The 17,179-nt window shown below is 58.7% G+C and overlaps 1 protein-coding gene across 1 annotated transcript; it reads right to left on the reverse strand.

Annotated features, from left to right (window-relative positions):
- Positions 1-1,549: 1,549 nt before the first annotated feature.
- FTCD (formimidoyltransferase cyclodeaminase) lies at positions 1,550-16,898 on the reverse strand. Its single transcript, XM_075934125.2, has 14 exons — positions 16,725-16,898; positions 16,028-16,211; positions 15,113-15,241; positions 14,391-14,479; positions 10,607-10,786; positions 10,174-10,311; positions 9,602-9,733; positions 9,453-9,514; positions 6,915-7,044; positions 4,393-4,554; positions 3,866-3,909; positions 3,234-3,372; positions 2,732-2,827; positions 1,550-1,684 (listed from the first exon to the last, which is right to left on the reverse strand). Exons 1-14 carry the CDS (start codon positions 16,776-16,778, stop codon positions 1,598-1,600), a joined length of 1,626 nt encoding a protein of 541 aa, XP_075790240.2. The 5' UTR covers positions 16,779-16,898; the 3' UTR covers positions 1,550-1,597.
- Positions 16,899-17,179: the final 281 nt, after the last annotated feature.

A 17,179-nucleotide genomic window follows, 5' to 3' on the forward strand; every position in this document is an offset into this window, starting at 1 on the left:
TCCCCTGTAAGCCAGTCCGGTCTCCTACCATGTTTGCCTCTCTTGCTACGCGTCGGGATGGTTTCTTTCTGTGCCTTCAATAAGGCTCCTTTAAAATACTGCCAGCTGTCCTGGACTCCTTCCCCCTTCATGTTAGCATCCCAGGGGATCCTGCCCATCAGGTCCCTGAGGGAGTCAGTCTGCTTTTCTGAAGTCCAGGGTGTGTATTTTACTACTCTCTTTCCTTCCTTTGGTCAGGATCCTGAAATCTACCATCTCTGGGGCACCTGGCACTGACCACTGTGGGCAGACAGGGTACTGGGCAAGATGGACCTTGGGTCTGACCCAGCCTGGTCTTTCCGAGGCGAGTGCCTGGCCTCACTGCACCGTGGTGCATGGGGGATACCTTCTTTTCAAAGTCCTCTGCACCCAGGCTGACCCTCTGAAAGGAAGGGGGCGTAAACGTCCAGTGCCACAGACAGGCTCCCTTCGCGTCTAAGACTCAAGAGAGCGAACAGCCAAGGCAGTGAGGGTGTCCCCTGGACGTGTGCTTACAGGCACCAGCTCAGCCTCCTGCAAAACACCTCCCCAGACCTCTGGGGGAACGGTCTGCAGGCACATGGGCCAGGGCCGAGTTACCAGCTAAAAGGAGAGGAGGCTTTTAGTTCTCTGTAAAACTTCCTGCCAGTCATGGGACCGCCCCCTCTTGCCAAGGGCTGGCTGTGTTCTCTCTGCCTCACTGAGATCCGGTGCCATGGGCTACCCACGCCAGGCAGTGCTGAGCCGGATTGCGCATGACAAGCCCTGCTGGGGGGGAGGGGTTCCTTCCAAACTGCTCCACTGCTGGGATGGCTTTGCCCCCACACAGGGCACAGATCTGGCTGCAGAGCCAGCAGGTCCCCAGGAGTGGCATCAGCCCGGCTGAAGGTGCCGGTCGCCTGGCTCCCTGGCAGTCTGGCTCTTTGGAGGTACGCAGCCAGGCCTTCCCCCCAGCAGAGTAGCCAAGGTCACCGCTCCCAGGAGGATCACGGCCCTGCTAGTAGCGCTCTGTGTGTACAGGACAGCCAGCCAGCACCGGGCCCTGCTCCGCGGAGCCCGCCAGCCAGCAGAGGGCTGTTCCCCCGGCAAGCCTCTGAAAGGCAGCCCCTGAGGTCACAGGGGAGAAGAGAGCCTATTCTGGGGGCACAGGGACCCCGTGCCGGGAGGGGAGAGCTGTGGGGCATCGTCCTGCCCTGTCTCCCTGTGGCCTGCCTAGCCCCCGCATGCCACACAGACGCCACAGCTCTGGGGCGCAGGACGGGGTGGGAAGGGGCAGAGCAGGGACAGCCATTCTGGGGGTGGGTGGGGGCCCTAGTGCCGCATGGAGAACACGGGGTAAGGCCAGGGCCTAGGGAAAGACGTCCCCAGGGAGCCACGCTCCCCCCGACCTGCTGGCGTCCCCAGGCCCAGTCCGTGCCGTGTGTGGCGGCTCCGGTGCCGGCTGGGCCCAGCTGCGGGCGCCTTTGGGCTGGAGAGCCCGGCCTGCCTGAGCAAGGCAGCTGCCTCAGAACAAGAGCACCAGAGGAGCGGGAAGGTTTCAGGGTTGTATTCTGTGCAGTAGGGCACGGCCCGGCCCCTCTCACTGTGCCCGGCTCTCCAGCAGCTCCAGCACCGCTGCCACACTCTGCTGGGCCTCTGCCAGGAAGCCGGAGACTCTGCTGTGCACCTGCGTGTGGAAAGACAGGCGCTCACGTCCCCGGCCCGCTGCCCTCTCCCCAGCCCGTGGTGCGGCACTCTCCAGCACCCCGCCCCGCCCGCACAGTGCCGCTCAGCAGCCTGGCTCCCGTGGGGGCCAGCAGCACGGCCCATTTCAAAGCATCTCAGTGACTTCGGCACCTACAGCTCAGCGTTTGCACGCTGAGTCCCTCGGGCACGTCTGAGACTTGCCCAGCGGCTCAACAGCTTGCTGCAGGCCCCGGGCTCGCTGCTCCTCCCCCCTCACATCTCAGCTTCCCCATGCCAGGAGCCCAGCACGCAACAGGGGAAAGGAGAAAAAACCCTGCCCCTCCGCAGGCAGAGCACCCCCGAGCCAGGCCCCAGGGAGAGGCTTGGGGGGCTGGCGTTAGAGCAGAGTCCCACACTGCAGGACAACGGGGCTGTCTCAGCTTCCGGCTCCAGCAGGCTCCCGATTGCTCCGGTGCCCTGAAGTGCCCCAGATACCGAAGGGCCGCACCGGTGACCCAGCCGGAGAAGGGCTGGTGTTTCGCTGGGATGGCTCAGGGTTGGCTGCAGTGCAGCGACTGTGCTTCTCCTCCTCTGGAGCGTGCTCCTTGGGTTACATTCCCAAGGGCAGCCCGGGCCCTGGCGGAGAGGCAGACGGGCCAGCCTGCACTGGTGCAGCAGCGTGAATTGCTCCCCGGAAGCCTGCGCCCCAGCATGGCTCCGGATGGCTGGGGATGGACTGTGTGCACCATGCACAGGGCTAAGCAGGCTGCATCCCCCTTCGCAAGGCCTACTTCCAGGGGCCTCTGCCCCACTCCCAGCAAGAGCCCTGAGGCAGGCCAGGGAGCAGGAGAGCTGGCCTGCAGCTGTTCCCAGGCTGCAGCAAGGACCAGGGCACTAGGTCTCCTGCAGCAGGGGCAATTCTAGCCAGCAGTGCCTTCTCCTGACATCGCTCCTGCAGCGGCCACAGCCCTGGGCAGGGGCAGGGGCATGCCACTCAGGGCCGCGTGTCCCCAGCGAGGGCCTGGGGCATGGCTGAAGGGCGACCAACCTCCTCCCTGAAGGCTTCGTCCGCAACGTCTTTCAGGTTGGTGACCACGTTGAAAGAGGCCCCAAACACGCCCGCCTCCAGCGCCTTGGCCGCCACCTGCAGGCAAGCGAGGAAGGCGTGTGAGGCGCTCCGCCAATCGGCCCGGCTCCACCATCCTCCACAGCCCGAGGCTGCTCTACCACCCCAGGGACCTGGCCCGGACGTGGATCCCCTCCAGGTGCCGAGGCTCAGGCCAACCCACCAAACGTCCCAGCAGGTGGCCCTTCTCCCCTGTACTTCTCCGAGGAAGGGAAGCATCCCTGCCCACCCCACAGACTAGGAAACCGAGGCAGAGAGGGCGATGGCCAGGGAGAATCCGCCGGCAATTTAGGCAGCTAAAATCAGCGGCCAGCTCAGAAACCATTGGCCGAAGTGACCTGCCCAAATGCAGCAGGAGCCCCAGGCCGCTGCGGCACCTCTGGCAGCCTGTGCTGCACTCCTCTGCCAGCGCCACGGCCAGTACCTGGAGATCGGATTTGCAGGCGAGGTTCCCGTACCGAGCCATCTCTCTCAGCGTGGGCCACAAGGCGGTCACTTTCTCCGCCAGCGCGAAGGGCACGTCCACGGCCTGCTTCAGCCCCTGCTGCATAGCAGCTGTGCGCCTGGGAGAGGTAAGCCAGGGTCAGCCTGACTGCAAAGGGCAAGCCCCTCGCGGGAAGGGGTGAGACCGCACCGGCGGGCTGCCCCAACCACCCTGCAAGCGCTGGGCTGGCTTCTCCGTCAGCCCAAAGTGAGCCGCCGGGGGCGTTAACCACGGGCCTCCGAGAGCGGGGCACGCCCAGAGAACGAAGTCGCCGAAAGCCGGACACGTGTCCAAACATCCCACCCAAGTGCCCCAGCAAGTCACTCAGCCTCCTGCCTAGTGGTCGGAGGAGTCACACTTCAGCTTTGCATTACGGTGTGTGTGCGCGCCCTCCCCACCACACACACTCGCCTGTTCCCTCCCCCCACCCATTCAGGCCTGAGCTACAGCTATTGAAGCCAACGGGACCCCATCCCTTGACTTGAGTAGCTCCGACTTCCCGGCGACCTCATGAGCTACCCCAGGGACTCGACCAGCAGCGTTTGGGTTTCAGCTCTTCCCACAATACAAACTTTTCTCTCTCCTCCGGCGTGTTCTTAGGCAGCTTCATTGCATCCTGTTGAGGAACAGAGTGAGGGTGCTGGAGGGGGAAGAGCATTCGCTCCTCATGCCTTTGCCCTGCCCTAGCGCCTGACCCCAGCATGGCCAGTCTGCCCCACGGGGCACCCTCCCCTCCGGGCTGGGTATGGCACCCTGCCGGCAGAAGCCTCATGCCAGACACCTGCCATTCGTTCGGCTTTGGGGCTGGTTCAGATCCAGTGCACCTGTCCTGCCCTCCGGCTTAGTGCCTTGCCTGGCTGCCCAAGCTCGCTGATCCAGCAGGAATTCCTCCCAACCTCTCATCACAGCCGTGCCCCAGACACAGGGGAGAGCTCAGCCCTGCACCTACCCAGGTGGGAAATTTCCCCTGGGCACTAGCGGCAGCACCCCAGCCCTCCCAGCGATTAGCAACCCTCGCTGCGGGCAGGAGCGGCGGGGGCGGGCTGGTGCACCACAGGCGAACATGGAGAGACGCAAAGCTTGGTCAGCCCTCACTCACCAGGTAGCCGCTGAAGGCCAGGGAGTCCGCATCCACCATGGCCACCAGCTCACCCATGGCCTGATGGAACGGTGGGATCAGCTTCCTCATGACCGACTCTAGCGCCTCAAACTGCCGCTTGCCGGAGGACATCAGCCCCGCCATGCAGCCCAGCGCGGCCCCCTGCAGGGAAACACGCAACCCCCCTGCATGGAGACACGCAACCTCCCCCCCCGCAGGGAGACACGGCAAACACCGCCTGCACACAGCCCCCTGCATGGAGACACGCAACCCCCCCCTGCATGGAGACACGCAAACCCTGCCTGTACTCGGCTCCCTGCAGGGAAACACGCAACCCCCCTGCATGGAGACACGCAACCCCCCCGCATGGAGACACGCAACCTCCCCCCCCGCAGGGAGACACGGCAAACACCGCCTGCACACAGCCCCCTGCATGGAGACACGCAACCCCCCCCTGCATGGAGACACGCAAACCCTGCCTGTACTCGGCTCCCTGCAGGGAAACACGCAACCCCCCTGCATGGAGACACGCAACCCCCCCGCATGGAGACACGCAACCTCCCCCCCCGCAGGGAGACACGGCAAACACCGCCTGCACACGGCCCCCTGCATGGAGACACGCAACCCCCCCCTGCATGGAGACACGCAAACCCTGCCTGTACTCGGCTCCCTGCAGGGAAACACGCAACCCCCCTGCATGGAGACACGCAACCCCCCCGCATGGAGACACGCAACCTCCCCCCCCGCAGGGAGACACGGCAAACACCGCCTGCACACGGCCCCCTGCATGGAGACACGCAACCCCCCCCTGCATGGAGACACGCAAACCCTGCCTGTACTCGGCTCCCTGCATGGAGACACGCAACCCCCCCCTGCATGGAGACACGCAAACCCTGCCTGTGCTCGGCTCCCTGCAGGGAAACACGCAACCCCCCCTTGCAGGGAGACACGGCAAACGCCACCTGTGCACGGCCCCCTGCAGCCGCCAAGGGAAAGGGACGGGAGTGGGTGGCCCCTGCCACTCCACATGGCACTGCGCCAGCACCTCGGCTAGGCAAAGAGCCCATCCCGGCTGTGCCTGCGATGCGCCACGTGGCCCTGAGCACCAGCTAGGAAGTGCTGCGGACACAGCGCTGGAGCCCCGGGAGCCCCGCCCGGTGCAGAGGGCAACGCAGGAGAGGGCGGGAGAACAACTCTTACCACGGAGCACGTTCCCTGGGCGCCAAGGAACCGTTTGCCGGTGCCAGCAGGCCCACCGGCCCGGAGCGCACACGGAGCAGCTCGGCAGCTGTGGCACGGGGGTACCCATCTGTTAGAGTGTGTGGGGCTTCCCCAGACCCTCAGCTGGGTGGCCACACTGGCCCCAACACCGAGACTTCTGTCAAGGCGATGCCCGCCGGGGAGCCCATGCTTTATGAAACTGGCTCATGAATATGAATATGCATAACTTGGACAAACATAATGCCAGGCAGGTCATGTAACCACCGGGAAGCCTGGCCCCGGCTGCATGTGCCCTCTCCGTGGGCATGGCTCTGTCTTGCAGGCAGCGGGAACCGGTTGTATCAGTCCTGTCTTCTGGTAAGTCATTCGCGATACCTTTGCTGGCTGGGCGATCAGGCCAGCGCCCTGGGGATGGTTTGGTTTGTCCTGTGAGTGCAAACTGAGGCTAGTCCTACAGGCCACCCGCGGCTGGGACCCATTTGGGATCTGGGGCTTTCCCACTCGAGGGGAGGAACGTGTGACCTGAGCACCAAGGATTCCTGCCTGTGGCAAAGGGGCACAGCAATGGGGCAGATGCCCGATGCCAGGAGACCCTTACTTACCACCTAAGATGCCTGCTGGAAACAGGCTGAGAAGGAGGAAGGCTCAGGCCCAGAGAGGAGATCAGGGGAGTTGCTTAGGGATTCGAATTCGCGCCGTGCTGGATTTGCCTTGGCGGAGCCTGTCTCCCCTTGCAGTCACGTACGGCCGATGGGCGCACATTCGATAAAACCACTTTTGTTTATTGTCAGGCCCCAGGTAAATACCCGTTACCTGGAGGGGCAAGCACAGTGCGCCTCCTTCCATCCGAAGAGAGCTGCCCTGAGCGCGCTCGGATTGGGGTGCCCTGGGCACTGCCAGCAGCCCATCGCTGAGTGCTCCCGGAGCGGAGCTGGGGCCGTGTCTGTTGCTCTTCGGCTGGGGTGGGAACCCGCTCGGTGTTGCCAGGGTCCCAAACCAGCCCGCTGAGCCCCCGCAGACTATGTGCAGGGCAGGGTGCTGGGGCTTGTGAGAGGGGAAGCGTTGCCCCGGGGCCCCGGAGCGACGTGCAGTTTCTGGATGGGGGCTCAGGCTGGATGTGCTGGGCCCGTTAAGAGAACCTCCCAGGAAGCAACTCCAGCTCCTGACAGTGCTGCCGTTTCTCTGGCGGCTCCCTCGTGGGCGGCGTCAGCGCTGGACTCGCGTGGGCTCCCACCCCACCTTAAACCCGGCGCAAGCGCCCCAGTCTGCGGTACCCGCGGGAGAGCGAGGCGCGGACCTACCAGAGCAGCCATCGCTGCAGCCACCGATCCTCCCCCGGGCGCTGCGGAGCGTGCGCCCACGGCATGCACGAAGGCGCGCAGGGACTTGGACACCAGGCCTCCGTCTGCCTGGCCGCTCTGCACCAGGTACCTGCCAACAGCCAAGCAGGCCAGCTCAGCCCTGCTCGCATCAAGCAATGCGGGGAAGCTGCCTCCAGCAGTCTCCGCAGGGGGAAAGCCGGGCAGCCAGGGCTGTGGGGAGCCTGGAAGGAGGGATTGTTCCTCTCTCCTGCAGTGCGTGAGCCATCCCCACAAACCGCCAGCTCTTCCCCTCTCAAAAGCCCCTTCGCCACTCTGAGCAGAGCTGGCCCCGGAGCCCCTCATAATGACCAGAGCTCCAGAAGTCCTTGTGCTGCGCTGTCTTGCTAACAACGTTCCACGGAATTGTGATCTAGGGCCACGGACGAGTTTCATTTCTATAACGCCCAATTGTTTCGTTTTGATAAGGTAAAAATGTGTCATTCTGATAGTGTTCCACCTTATTTTAATATGTCATATGCAAGTCAAATATTAAACCTATTGTCATTACATTTTGTTTTGATTTTAAGAGAGAAAGTTGAAACAAAACCTTTTTGCGACCACTCAAGCAATTAAAATCGTGATTAATTTTTCAGTTAAAAATTGGGATTAATCGCTGACTGTTTGCAATATTATACAATAATAGAATAACATCTATTGTAAATATTTTTGATGTTTTCTACATTTTCAAATCTACTGATTTCAATTACAACACAGAATCCAAAATGGACAGTGCTCATTTTATATTACAGGTGTGTGCACTGTAAAAAACAAACAAAAAAAGGTACTTTTCAACCCACTTAATACCAGAACTGCAGTGCAATCTCTTTAGCATTAAAGTTGAACTTAGAAATGTAGAATTATGTACAAAGAACCTGCATTTGGAAAGAAAACAAGTAGAACGTTAGAGTCTACACGTCTACTCGGTCCTACTCCTCGGCCACTCAAATAAATGCTTGTTTATAGTTGCAGGCAATAATGCTGCCCATGGCTTGCTTACAGTGCCATCTGAAGGTGAGAACAAGCGTTTGCGTGGCACGGTTGAAGCCGGCATCACAAAATGCCAGCTGCACTAAAGATGCGTACGTCCCTTCATGCTTCACCCACCATTCCAGAGGATGTGTTCATCGTGCTAACAGGCTCTGCTCGATAACGATCCAAAGCATTGAGGGCCAGCGTATGCTCATTTTCAGCATCTGGCTCAGATGCCACCCGCAGAAGGTTGATTCTCTTTTTAGGTGGTTTGGTTTTTGTAGTTTCCTCATCAGGCTGTTGCTCTTTTAAGACTTCTGAAAGCATGCCCCACACGTCATCCCGTGGATTCTTACCCCTTGGGTGGAGTGCTGTCGCTGTGTTTAGAAGTCTCACATTGGTACCTTCTTTGCATTTGTCAAATCTGCACTGAAAGTGTTCTTAAAATGAACATGTGCTGGGTCATTATCTGGATGAGGCTGTTACGACACGGTATCTATGGCATAATGCGGTAAAACACAGCAGGAGACATCCACTTCTCTCCCAAGGAGTTTGATTACAAATGTAGTTAATGCAGTATTCATTTAATGAGCATCATCTGCATGGAAACATGTTCTCTGGAAGGGTGGCTGAAGCACAAAGGGGCACACAAATGTTTAGCAATGCCTGCTACAACAGTGCCATACACACGCCTGTTCTCATTTTCAGGTGACACTGTAAATAAAAAGGAGCAGCACTCTCTCCCGCAAATGTAAACACATTTGTTTCTCTTAGCAACTGGCAGAACAAGAAGTAGGACTGAGTGGACTTGTTGTCTCTAGTGCTAGAGTCTTATTAGTTTTGTTTCTGATCCAGTTATGTAACAATCTACATTCGTAAGCTGCACTTTCACAATAAAGAGATTGCACAACTGTACTAGTATGAGGTAAATTTTAAAATACTATTTATCATTTTTACAGTTCAAATATTTGTAACAAAAATAATAGTGAGCATTGTACACTTTGTATTATGTGTTGTACTAAAAATATAGAAAAACATCCAAAATACTCAATACATTTCAATTGGTGCTCTATTGTTTAGCAGTACAATTAAAAATACACTTAACCACAATTAATTTTTTAAAGGTGATTAATTTTTTGAATTGATTAACAGAGAGATTGACAGCCCTGCTTTTTACCTTATCAAAATGGAACACTTCAACATCATTGAAACAAAATGAGAAAACCAAAATGATTATTTTTGATGTTTTCCCCAGAAAAAAAGTTGTTGAAATCAACATTTCATTGGGCAGCCAGGAGCATTATAAACCCCTCAGGAACAGAAATGAGTTCCCAATGGCATTCCAGGAAGACTGTGCTACTTTGGGCTCTGGCAGAGTGACAGCAAATTGAGTCAACAGCTACTCTCAGAGGCTCATGAGCAGATGGAGGCTACAGACTCCCTGGCCCCCTCAGCCGTGCATAGTGCAAACAAGGAGAGTGGCAAAGAAAAGGGGCAAGGTGGCCATACTCGATAATGCGCTCCTGGGGGTTAAATGGAGACAAGGAGTCCAGGCCCAGACGGCTGACTACCTGAAACGAAGGGAGATAAATTCGTCATTTGCAGCTGTCTCCAGGGATAGGTCTCCGAGCAGGGATGTCAGTGGACTTTGGCCTTACCAGTCGGATTTTCTGTTCCTCCTCCAGGATGAAGAGGTTCTCTTTCTGAATGTAATACTCCGCCGCGTCGAGCATGGCCTTCTTGGGGACGAGCCCCACCAGCTGGGAGCCCACCACAGGCAGGGTCAGCTCCTGCACACGAGGACTAGCATTTAACAACCCTCATTGCAGCCCCACTGCGTGGCCACCTCTCCCACTGCCGACCCATGCCGAGGGGTGCACCGGACACGAGTGGCCCCTTCCTAGGGTACAGAGGCAGAGGGGACCCCACAAATAAGCTTGGCGTCCAGCACATCCTTAAGCGTCAGCCAGCAAAATGGCCATGCCGCTGTCCCATGCCATCTGACTGCCAGCCGGGGGGTCAGGAGGCCCACGCCTGCTCCCCTCGTTCCCTAAGTCGGGTAGGTCATGGCTCCCTGTGCGTGCCCGTGCACACCGCCTGCCAACGAGCTCTTACAGCGCAGGCGCGAGGACTTAGTCCTGCTCCACCAGCCCCGGGCACATCGACTGTCATTTGACGTCACTGAAGGAGGCGGGTTGCTTCAGCCTTGCACGGCACCTGTGCCACTCACCTGGGCGTCTTTGCGGACCTCCTCAAAGACCGTGTACAGGGAGGTGATTTCAAAGTCCAGCAGGTTTGTAGACACTTGGGCAATATTCTCCTCATCCAAGTACCAGCCCATGGCCTGGACCTTCTTCAGACGCCCGGGCTGCAAAGAACACCACACTTTAGACCTGGGACGGCTGGCGAGCCAACGTGGCCCTGGGAATACACCCGTGGCAGAGGACGCACCCGGAGGTCACAGCTGCTGTGTTCGGGTTCAGGGATGACCCACAAGCAGCAGCCGCCAGGTACTGTGCTGTGAAGGAAGACAAGCACTGCGGCATTCGGAGTGCGTGGGAGAGGGATTTATTCGTTTGCTCATTGCCGAGCCATGGCTCTGGCTGTCCAGAGCCCTCTCGCAGGGAGGCCTGATTACCCTGAATAGCAGCTGCTGGGCATACCTGGTCCTTCGCGCGGCCCTGCTCCCGGATGTTGAGAGCAATCCGATGTGCCAGCTCCTTTGTGCACAGGAGGTTGATGTTGTACGCAATGAGGAACGTGCGTGCACCAGTGACTGTGGCTCCCCATCTTGGAACGAAGGATGCGGAGCCAAAATCAGGAACCCACTCGGCCTTTGTGAGCTTCAAAGAGAAAGCGAAAGGAGCAAAATCCATTGAAGAGAGACTCTTTATCGTTAAGGTCAGCTGGGTTTCTCTGTCACTCCAGTGGGCTGATCGCAGAGTTAAGTCAGACTGTCCAGCCAGGCCTGGCACTGGGGTCTCTGGTCTGACATTCTGCAGACCCTCCCCCGGGAAGGCAGGAAGCTCAGGAACAGCTAGAACAGAGCTTTCTGAGAGCACCCAGCTTGGATTTACAATTCTTGCCCCGGAACTAGGTGCAATCCTCGCTCGCTACCCTCCCACGCTGCTGGTGTGTTCAGACGGCCAGGGCATGAGAGCAGGTGGACACAGAGCTGCCAAGTTCTGCACGGCTCCGTCCCAGTAACCACCCATGGCTGACTCCCTCTGGGCCCCTGGACTGAGAGACAGGGAATGGGGGAGATGCAGGGGCAGCCAGAGAGCTGCAGGCCAGAAGAGACCAGCAGAGCATCTTGGGAGAACTTCCCACCATGTCCCCAAAAGGCCTCCAGTCTGGCGTGGACACCGCCACGAGAGGAAGACTCCGCCTCTGCGCTCCCATGGCTACCACCCGTGCGGTTACCAGTCGGCACGTTGGCTCTGTCGCACGGCAGCCATTGAGCAATGCTGCCCATGCTGCAGAGCGGTCGTGGGGCACAAAATCTCTGGCCCCCCAAAAGGCAACGCACGTCAGTGCAGCTACCGTGCCCCTGCAAACGCGTCGGCTCTTTCCACAGCCGCACAAGGGCACTGGCTCCATGGGCACAGGGCTGGGCCGCTCATGGGTTTTCCTAGGCTTGGCTAGAAGGGGCAGCCCTGAGGGCAGAGATCTCTACACCCACCATTTCAAACGTGCCCTTGAAACATTCCCATTGCTGGTGACCAAAACTCTTAGCGACCGTGTGTAGAAAACACAAATGAATTCCTACCAGCATGGTCATGAGAACAGCCATCCTGGGAGAGCCCCCGTCCAGCCCAGCAGCTCTCCGTACGCCTGGGTCCCTCCCAGGAGACTGACTGGTCCCACATCCCCCAAGTTACATCTCACTGAAGCGCTGCGCCTTACAAATCGCACACAGAAAGACGCACGTGACCCGGCACACTGGGGCTGACAAAGTGCCTCTTCTCTTTGCCGTGTAATTATAAAATGAAATCGACTGGAATAGAAATATTGCACTTATACTTCAGCGTGTGCTCTACAGAGCAGTCGCTGTCAGAAACGCGTGCGTGCCCTGAATTTGCTAGTGCTTTTATGTTGCCTGAGGTAAAACTAGGCAAATGTGCAGATGAGCTGACGTACCCCCTGCAAGATGTCTGAATAAAAGTCCACATTCACCAAAATCCCCAGGCCCCGGTTCTCAGTGGCCAGCGACCCCAACGCGGTTGTCTGCGCAGCTGTAATGGCGGCATTACCTGCAGAACATCTCTTGCGCTTTGGGGAGGCGTCACCCAGGTGTGACGCCGTGTCACTCCACTGGAGGGGAGCCAGTGGTGCCTGGGGGAAACTGGGGTGTCAGAGGGAAGAAACAGGCCCAGCACTCGCACCACCGCTTGGAGAAGGGGCTGAATTCATCGCCACATGTCAACAGCAGGTGAAGCTGAGCAAAGGCACATGTAGGCTAAGGGGTCTCTGGTCAGCGGGCACATTTCCTCCAAAGTTCAATGGCCATTGAAACATGGGGGGGAACGGAAAGGGAGATTTCCTGTCCATTAATAGTTCTCAAGCAAAGCCAGAGTTACTCAGCAAAGCTCTTTCTGTAGGCAGTGGCCATGCTGCCTGCTCAGCCAGTGCTACAGATGCACCAGCCCAGCGCCACGACTCGGCCCCTCCCCTCAAGATGGCCTGGTGGTTCGACATTCCCCTTCATTTGATGTGAAACCATTCACCACATTCTGTGAAGCAAAACACGACGGTTTGTGACAATTTAACAAAAACCGTTTGGTTTGGGACCAGCCCAAGACTATTTTCCCCCCAATTTTTCGGAGTGGCTGACAAACCGAATTCTCCCTTATTCACATGGCTGTAATCTCAATCCCGCAAGCCCACAGAGCGCCAAGGCACGCCAGCTGCTCTGGAGGCACCGCCACGGCCACTGAGGTGTGAGTTGGGCTCACTGCTCCGAGAACTGTCTCACAAAGCACAGCCAGCCCCAATGAGAATCATTATACTGTCCTCTAATGCCAATTCCGGGTACTGCAACTAGCGAAAATAACTGGGAAAGGTCGCCAAGCGCCCGCCTTCAGCACAGGATTTCAGCCTCTCTTAGCTGTCTAAAAGCGCTGTGCTAGCAATATCAATGAAACAGCTGATCCCCACGTGCTCCAGGGCTAGCCCGGCACTTATGTTCTTAAAAATCAAGCACGTTACCATGATCAAGGTCACGGACTGTTTAAATCTATTTCAGTTTTTAAAACAACCAGTGTCCTGCCTTTGCAAGGCTCTGGGCTAGCTTGTGAAAGGCATTTAGGCATCAAAGACACACAGGTTCATTTGAAAATCCCATTAGGTGCGTCTGCATCTTTAGGCACCTAAACACTTGTAAAACTCTGGCCCCAGATGCCCTGACACACCTTGCACACAACACAACACAACCTCAGCAGCACTCACATGTTCTGCTCAGCCTGCCACCTCCAGAAACTCCTTCCCATCCCTGCGTGGACAGCCTCAGCCCTCTCCAAACACCCTTCTGCCGCATGCCTAGAAAGTCCCCACATGGGGCTACAGCCAGAATCGCCAGCCCCAAACGCTTCACACTCATGAGTCAGGACCCCCAAATGGTGAGGTGCCTTAAACATCACGAACCTTAACACTAAAAAGAAGGAAGACGACATGCCAGGCTCTCTCTGTTTGCCCTCTGGCTTCTCAGACCTCGCCTGTACTTAGGGTCACACGTTTAAGTGTTTCCCTGTAACCCAGAGCTAGAAACGTCCTTCGTTTCGGAAATGAAAGCCAGGAGTCTCACCTCGTCAGCTGCTGCCGGGAGCCGGCTCTTTACCAGATACACCGAATACCAGGAGACTCATTGCAAGCTCACAAGGGTTAGTGGCATGAATTGTCGGCAAAGGCAGGCAGCAGATTGCAGAGCCTTGGAGCCCTGGAGCTGGCAGATGTCACCCTGACAGCCCCAACCTCTCCTCTGCTGGGTCAAGGCAACCCCCCCCCCCCGCCCACACGCACCCCCCACAGCTTTCCAAGCGAGAAGCCGGAAGGGAAGCGTCCCCGGAGGATTGCCCGAGTGCTGAGGCTGCACTGACCTCGGCGCTCCCCTCTAGGTGGAAGTCTCCTCCCGTCACAATACCTGCATTTGGCTTGGGAAACACCATTGGGGGGGAGCCAAACTCTCTAGTCAACCTCCCATGCGGGCCCAAGGTCAGCCGTGCCAAAGGGCGTGAGAATGAAGCCAGCTGCCTGGCCCCGACGCTCTGACCCTGGCGAAAGCCCTTCCTTAGGCACAACAGGGCCGGTGCACAGCCTGCCTGACGCCCTGCCGGCAGACTGCCCGAGTAGCGATGAAAATGCCCAGACCACCCCGGAGCCTCCCTCACTCCAGTGCGAGCAGCATCCCGCGGGGTCCACATGCCGCTCCCTCCCCCCCTGGCAGCTCACCTTTTCAGGGAGGGCTTCGTACTCCCCGGCTCGGATTGCGGGCAGAGATCTCCTGCTCTCCTGCCGCGCGGCTTCTCCGTACAGGTAGACTGCAAGAGGAAATGCACGTGTGATGGAGCCATTCGTGTGGGTGCGGACCCAGGGGGGAGCCCTGGATGTCTCCCCTAGTGCTCAAATGCATGCCAGCTGTAACGCACAGCACCACCGCAACGGGCCTGGCGAAATCACACGCAGCGAAGGGCAAACCGTAAAGCTTTTCAAAGGGATACAAGTTCTCGGGTCCCAAGTCAGGAGCAATGGCCCAGTGAGCCTGGAAACGGACATCTACATGGAAGCCTACTGCTCCCTCGGTTGCTGGCCAAGCCACACGCCATCGATTCAACCCTTTCCTGCCACCGACGCCAGACGCAATGCAGGACCCGTGTGCTTTTACCAGCACTTCGAGAGTTCCAAGTAATTAGGGCTTAATGTCTGACGAGTGGCTAGGGATCTGCGCCCGAGGCGATGCAAGCAGGTGGATTTTCGGAAAGGGCTCAGCAGCCCAACTCTCCCTGTGGTCTCTCCAGTTGGGCTCCCCACACCACTTGAAATTTCTGAAAGCCTCAGCCCTCCTTGCTCCAGTGTGGAAGGGACGCACGTCAGATGGTGTTTGTGTGAGCACACGGTGCCCTGGTGGAACCACTGAAGAGACTGAATTCTCTGCCCACCCCAGCACCACGCACCAGGCACGCCCAGCTCCTCCGACAACTGCTGCCCAAAGCGAGTGGCGCAGCGAACGCATTCGTCCATGGTGACGTTCCTCACTGGGACAAAAGGACAGACATCCAGGGCGCCCATGCGGGGATGTTCTCCTAGGGAAGCAAAGCGACATTCCAGGGATTCAAGGCCTGGAGGGGCAAGCAGGGCGGGGACGGGGGAGGGAGGGAGACTCATAGAATCATAGAATAATAGGACTGGAAGGGACCTCGAGAGGTCATCGAGTCCAGCCCCCCGCCCTCAAGGCAGGACCAAGCTCCATCTACACCATCCCTGACAGATGTCTATCTAACCTGACTCAGCTGAGAGGAGGTCAGAGTTCCTTCGTTCCTTATGATTTCAGGACGAGGCGAGTCCCCATCCTGCCTCGGGCCACTGATGTGACAGGACTAGCTGACGGCGCTGCCAGTATTTGCTCAACTGGCTGCCTTGTTTATTCCCAGCAAAGAGAAAACGACCGCAAGTTCAGGGCCATCGGAGGGAGATGGGAAGTCTCCGCTCCCAGCGCAGCCTGCGCCTGCCTGGGTGGATTGCTGGCTTCCCACGGGCCCCGGGGAGGCAGTTTGAAAAGGGACTGCCCTCGCCTTTGTGCAGCGCTGCTCCAGCTGCAGCTGGGGGAATTCAGAGCGGCCTGTCGAGCTCAGCGCTGGAGCAAGAGCCCTTAACATCCGGTGCACCCAGGGAGAGCCCGCTGGAGCACGACCCGGCCGGCTGCTCCCTCCCGGCGGGCACGACGCCCTCGTGGCTGCTCTGGTTGGGGCCTGAGGAGCTGCCTGCGCTGGCTTTGGCAAGTCCCCTCTGCCAGATCCACGCTGGCCCTGACGGCCGGGCCTGCTCAGCTGCCCACTCCCCTGCGCCCCGCCCGGCCTCCCCCCGCTCACCTTTGTGCTTGCCCATGTCGATGAGCTGCAAGGCCACTCGGGCGGCGCGCAGGGCCCCCGTGACAACGTCGTCTGGGCTGCCCACGAAGGTGTAGACCGTGCGATTGGTGGACGGGCCGGCATCCACGTCCAGCAGGACACACCCCGGTGTCTGAGCGATGGCCTGGCCAATGGCATCAATCACCTGCACGAGAGCACAGCCAGTCAGAGCCGCGCCCGGCCCCTTCGCCTCCCCGCCACGGCAGCCCAGCACGCAGGCGGCTACGGAAGGGGCCAAGGCCAGCCGGGCAGGGCAATGCCTGAAATGCGGCACCACACTGCCTCGGGGGTCACCTGTCCCTGTGACCTTGCACCCAGAGCTGGCCTCGTTCGCTGTCGGGCGGCTGCTAACCCGTCCCCGCAGAGCGAGCAGCGCTGTCGTGCACAGGGCCAACGGGCGTCCCTGAGCTGTGGAACTGGCCAGAGATGAGCTCTGCTCAGGGAGCCCTGCAGTGGGAGCGTGAGGCAGAGCGGAGGGGAGGTCCTGCACCATCCGGGCCATGCTGCGAGCGGCTGCCGAGACCCATGAGAGGCGCTCTCACCCCCTCACCCGCTGCCCAAGCAGCCTTGCTTCTGCCAGCAGCAGCTCGCAGGCAGGCGAAAAGCAAGCACACCAAGGCCTGGCACGCAGAGCTGCAGCCAGAACCCAGCCCCTTACCTCTTTGTTATTGCCCTCGGAGAAGTTGGGGACACATTCCACCAGCTTGGACATGGTGCAGGTTTCTTTCCTCCCAGGCCTGGGCAGTTCGGGCTTCACGCTGACCGGCCGAGCTGCAGAAATGGAGCTACAAGGACAGGGGCCGTTTCGGGAGCCAGCGACCTTTCCCCAGCCACCAGGGTTTCTCATTAACCACCCGAAACTGCAGCCAATAGGAGACGAGTTTCTCAAACAAATAGGAGGAAGCTTTTGGCAGGAAGGCCCATCTGGCCTCTACCTTGCCGGCGTCCGTCGGACTGACAGCCCTGCTCTCCTGGATCGCTTGTACCTGGGCCACGAAGTCACGTCTTGCTCTTTTCTAACCTGCGCTCTAGTCTCTGCTGTCAGGTTCCGTTTTCGGAACCGTGGCCAATCCCGTGGAACAGCAGTTCTAAAACACCAGTAAAAATACCAAC

Source organism: Pelodiscus sinensis, chromosome 7 (genome assembly GCF_052426305.1).
Source record: "Pelodiscus sinensis isolate ZL-2025 chromosome 7, ASM5242630v1, whole genome shotgun sequence".
NCBI lineage: Eukaryota > Metazoa > Chordata > Testudines > Trionychidae > Pelodiscus > Pelodiscus sinensis.

Coding starts and splice junctions, on each gene's coding strand:
- FTCD (XM_075934125.2), bottom strand. CDS start 16,778: ATGTCCAAGCTGGTGGAATGTGTCCCCAACTTCTCCGAGGGCAATAAC. Junction 7,045..9,452: donor CCCCAGGAGCGCATTATCGA/GTATGGCCACCT, acceptor GGCTGTTGGCAG/GTACCTGGTGCAGAGCGGCC. Junction 1,685..2,731: donor ACGAAGCCTTCAGGGAGGAG/GTTGGTCGCCCT, acceptor TTCCACACGCAG/GTGCACAGCAGAGTCTCCGG.